Genomic DNA, 5,027 nt, shown 5'->3' on the forward strand with positions numbered 1-5,027 from the left:
TAGTTCCCTTTTCTGTTCCTTTTAACAATCTTCCGCCAACGTAGAAGCTTTAAAAACCTAAACTTATTATTTTACAGTTCTGGAGCTAAAAGTCCAAAATGAGTTTCGTGGGGTCTGAGGTGAAGCCATCAGTGTAGCGGCATCCCTCTGGATGCTTGAGAGAAATGTGTTTTGTTGCCTTCCCCAGCTTCTAAGGCTTCTTATGTTCCTCAGTGCAGAAGCTTACTCCATTATACACCTCACTAAGATCAACAGATCTCTTGTTCTGATTCTCAGCCTGCTTGCCTCATTTATAAGGACTCGGTGATTAATGGGCCTCCCTCAGATCATTCTAGATGATTCTCCATCTCACATTCCTTAACCACATCTGCAAGTCCCTTTCTCATGTAAAATGTCAGATTCAAGAGCTACCCCAGGAGGGCACGGACATCTTGGCAGTGACTATTCTCAGAGATGCTCTGCCCAGACTATACCCAGAGCAGAAACTTGGAAAGGGAAAAAAAAATCTGATTTGGTAAAACATAGCAATACATTCTCCAGAAAAATTAAGACAGAGTGTGAGTTAGGAGGAAGGTTTGTTTCTTTTAAATAGGCTATTAACACTTTCCTTTGACTGTCCTGGAACTCACCATATTAAGCAGGCTGGCCTTGAAGTCATAGAGAGCCACCTACCTCTTTGCCTCTAGGCACTAGGAAGGCATTTTTAGGGTGAGCGAGCGAGCACATGAGATGTCAGCTCTGGACACACCACTATTGCAAAGACTACCTAAACCACAGTTCCAAAAGCCTCCTAAATGTGCATTTCAAACTTTGCAAAAACAATAGTAATAAGAAGAAAGCAGTGTCCTCAGAACTGGGGTCTCTGCCACCTCTCCTGTGCTATGCCCCACCCCATCTTCAGTGATTCTGAAAAGAAACCTGACACTAACTTGTCCAGCCCAACAGAGAGCGACTGAATCATAACCACACAGGAGATAAACCAAGAAAGAAAAACACTCCCGATGTGTCCAAAATAACAACAATGTTGGGCAACCGCAACAGGAGGCCATTCATCCGGGTTTGAATTTTAAAGAGTCTCACAATCTACCAGCTGCTTTTCTTTCAAAGGATACTCCCATGGCGACACGTACTGAAGCATAGGCAGACTTCTCTCTTGCTTCGTCATGGAATGTTCCCTTCCCCACCCCCTCCCTTTGTGGGCGTGTGTGTGTGTGTGTGTGTGTGTGTGTGTGTGTGTGTGCAGTTTCTCCCTCCTTGTAAGAACACAGCCCTGCCACTTGTTCCTGCTGCCCGTGCTGCTGCTGCTGTTGCTGTTCTGACTCTCTGCCACCTCTTTCCTCTCCTTTCTCTTCCTGCTTAGCTCCCTTCCTTCTGGTAAGTGTGATGAACACTCCTCCAAGCCCTGTGAGGGGCAGCCTGTAGTCTGTAGTGTTCAAAAGTTGCAGATGTAAGTGAATGGTAGAAGAGCTTTCCATTGTTCAACTTCTAAAGACAATGTGTGGATCAGAAAGGGACGGTGTGTCCACAGGGACTGCTACGAGGGAAACATTTCTTCTCACTGGAGGCGCACAGAGCCAATAACGTTTGTAAAAGACAGATTTTAGAGTTTCTTTGCTAGAAAATAAATTACTACGAAAGGGACTATTTTAAAGTTCTTTGGCTTTGGTTATATTTGGTTTTCCTTCTTGTTAATTTGTTCTGAGGCATTTTAAAGAAGTAAATTGTCCGGCAAACAAAACAGGTTACTGTTTTAAAAGAAGGTTGGGGTTTAGAGATATAGCACAACAGTGGAACATTTGAGGTGCTGGGATTGATCACCAGTGCTACACACACACACACACACACACACACACACACACACACACATCAATTAATGTGGAACAAGAATTTAAAGACTATCCATGGACCAAAGTATGAAAAACAACTGTAGCATCTGATGGCTTGACTAGATCACACAAATATTTTCATGTAGCCTAACCACAGTAAAAGGCCCATAGACTGTTGGAAATAACTGCTTTGAAATTTGATTGACTCTAGATCTCACCCAATGATAATCTCCCCTGCACTTAAAAGTTCACATATGGATTCAAACCAGTACATGTTCACTATTTTTAGTCTGCCTTAGAGCCTATTCTCTTGACTTCAGAGATGAAAGGCTAAATGTCAGGACTCATTTTAGAAGAACTTAAAATAACTTCTGGCTGGACAGCAGGTGACACATGTCTTTCAGTGTGCTGGGGGGAGGTAGAAGTTATATATAGCAGAGAGCATAGCGAGTGGAGGTCAGGATCTAAATTGCACTGGTGGAGACATTGCCACATTATGTGATAACCAAGTGGCTGAATTAAAATGAGTGAACTTCCTTCTAAGTCAACAAAGGCTGGGTGAGTGCCATAGGTGCGTAGGGAGTGTCTGTACACTGCGTTTCCCACTCTGTTGTTAGCATTCAAGAGTTCAATACCTACTACATTCAAGTGCCTGACACTTGCCCTAAAAATGGGACAAGGAAGACGCGCAGTTTGGAGCACAGTGTGTTTTTGTTTCCACTGACATGCCAACACAACTGCAAGGCCTGTGAAGCTAGAGGATGTTGCCATATTTTTATGCTGTTAATTAGCAGCATAATTATTGAGTTCTATTTATAAACAAAATGTACCAGAACTTAATAACCTAAGCTACATCTATCTGTCCCTCAACATGGTAGGAGCAAAGCCTAGAATCTTTGATGGAATTTCTTGTATTGTTCCATATTTCCCAAAGACTATTCTATTATCTAGATGTTGGTTTTGATGCTGTTGCTGCTGGGGAACAGAATTGTATAACAGAGGCAGGCCAGGGACTCTCTATGTAGCTGAGAATGATCTTGAACTTCTGACCTTCCTGCCTCCGTGAAGAATAATAAATAGACATGCCCCAGCATTCCTTGTTTGAGTTTATATTGATTTGAATTATTTTTCTAGTTTAAGACATAAATTGCTATGTCTTAAAATTCTTACAGTTTCCTAGAACTTCTTGAGTTAGAAAATTATAATCTCTTTACTTCTAAGATGAAGTCAGTTTCTGGAGTAGAAGAATGTTATAGAAATTTAAGGAGTTGGTATTGTATGTGGGTGGAGAGATGGCTCAGTGGGTAAGATTGCTATACAAGCATATGGATCTGAGTTCAGATCCTGACAACCTTGTGGAAACTTAGATGAAGTCAAATGAGCCTGTAATTACAGTGCTGTTTATCAACAGAGGCAGGAGGATAACTGGGGCTTGCTGGCTGCCAGCCTAGTGCCAGGTTCAGTGAGAGACTCTTGTTTCAAAGAAATAAGATGAATGTGACACCAGAAATCCTTCTCTGGCCTCCACATGTGCACATACACACGTGTGTGAATACACTATATGCATATATACACATGAAAATACATTCATAAGGATCATCATTCATTCATATTATTGGCTTATTTATATATTCCTCATTCTCTGTTTTAATTAAGAAGTTAGTATGAACATTTTTTTCTGATTGATAATTGAATGTTGCTCATTGTCAGGGAGAAAACACTAGAAAAGTGATTTTACCTAATAATGTGTTTGTATGAAAGTATACAAATTAAATTTTTTACTTAAAGATTAAAAATATCTTAGGGGTAAACTACGATGAATGAATTTTAGTAATCACAATGGCTCTTGAATTAAATATTAAATTAAAAATTAAATAAAAATTAAACTTTGAATGAAAATGTCTATGTACATGCACTTTTAAGTACCTGAAAATCTTAACACAAATTGACAAATATATTCATAAAAATAAATACTATAAATTAACTCAGACAATTTTAACAAAAAGGGACACTACTAAAATGTGAAAATTAAACTTAAAATAGAACAGTAATATGATCTGAATTTAGTGTCGATGATATATGAAAGTTCATTTATTCTGTGGCAGATACCAAAATTAGTTGGCACTTCTCTGAACTAGTAAGTAATCGAATTCATTAGATAAAACATTACTGTGCTTCCCACCAGATTCCTCTCCCATATGGAGTCTAATCATCCTGATCAGCTCTCAGTAGAACAGCCAAATCCCCCAGGGGACAGCTCATCACTCAATCAAAACAGTCCAGGAAAGCAAGGTGTCCAGCAGTCCTCAACCTCAGGCCAAGCACTAGCGCAAGAGACAAGCCTACATCCTGAGAAGGGAGCCCATGATCTCTCCGAAGAGTTGAGCCGACAACTGGAAGACATCATAAGCATGTACGGGTCTGCTGCCAGTCCCTCAGGGAAAGAGGGCACCTCCGAAACTAAGGAGCAGCCCCAAAACACAGAGGCACTGGACAACGAGGACTGTGACTATGAAGAAACCACTGAAGAGACAGACAGAGAACCCACTGCTCCTGAAGAGCCAGCCACAGCCAAAGAGCCTATCAGCAATAAAGAGCAAAAGTTGGAAAAAAAATTCCTAAAAGGATTAGGCAAGTATTATGTTCTAATATACGACATTTCTCTTAATTATTCTATTGGCTTGAACATCAGGTTTCAGATTCCAGTGACCAAGGGACTGAGGTGCAAATTTTACGTATCAAAGCAGACCTGGTCTCCAGGTCCTCCCTGCATCCCTCAGTCCCTACCTGGAATACCCTGCCCCCAACTCTGAACTTTTCAGCCCAAGGGCTGGGCTGCCCTTCCCTCATCCCTAGGCTTTTCTCTATATAATTCAGACATTTTCTTCTTCCCTTTCCTCTTCCTCTTCTTATCCCTTTCTCTCTCCTCTCTCTCCTCTCTGTCTCTCTCTCATCTGTCTCTCATCTCTATGTCTCTCTCCTGCCTCTCTCTGTCTCTTTGTCTCTGTGTCTCTCATCTCTGTCTCTCTCTATGTCTCTCATCTCTGTCTCTCTCTGTGTCTCTCATCTCTGTCTCTGCCTCTCTCCTGCCTCTGTCTCTGTGTCTCTCGTCTCTGTCTCTCTCTGTCTCTCTCTGTCTCTCTCTGTCTCTCGCCTCTCTCTCTCTCTCTCTCTCTCTCTCTCTCTCTCTCTCTCTCTCTC

At 41.4% G+C, this 5,027-nt stretch overlaps 1 protein-coding gene across 2 annotated transcripts in view; it reads left to right on the plus strand.

Annotated features, from left to right (window-relative positions):
* The first annotated feature begins 1,183 nt into the window (after positions 1 to 1,183).
* Txlnb (taxilin beta) overlaps positions 1,184 to 5,027 on the plus strand; it is a 38,438-nt gene continuing 34,594 nt past the window's right edge. The window contains exons 1-2 of one of the 2 annotated variants that reach the window (XM_028779239.1): positions 1,184 to 1,374; positions 4,012 to 4,457. In XM_028779239.1, coding sequence (XP_028635072.1) covers positions 4,025 to 4,457 — 433 coding nt within the window. In that variant the 5' untranslated portion in view covers positions 1,184 to 1,374; positions 4,012 to 4,024. Of the gene's footprint in view, positions 1,375 to 2,282; positions 2,385 to 4,011; positions 4,458 to 5,027 lie in introns of those variants that run through there. The other variant, XM_028779238.1, reaches the window with a different exon arrangement.

Source organism: Grammomys surdaster, unplaced genomic scaffold (assembly GCF_004785775.1).
Source record: "Grammomys surdaster isolate TR1022 unplaced genomic scaffold, NIH_TR_1.0 348, whole genome shotgun sequence".
Taxonomy (NCBI): domain Eukaryota; kingdom Metazoa; phylum Chordata; class Mammalia; order Rodentia; family Muridae; genus Grammomys; species Grammomys surdaster.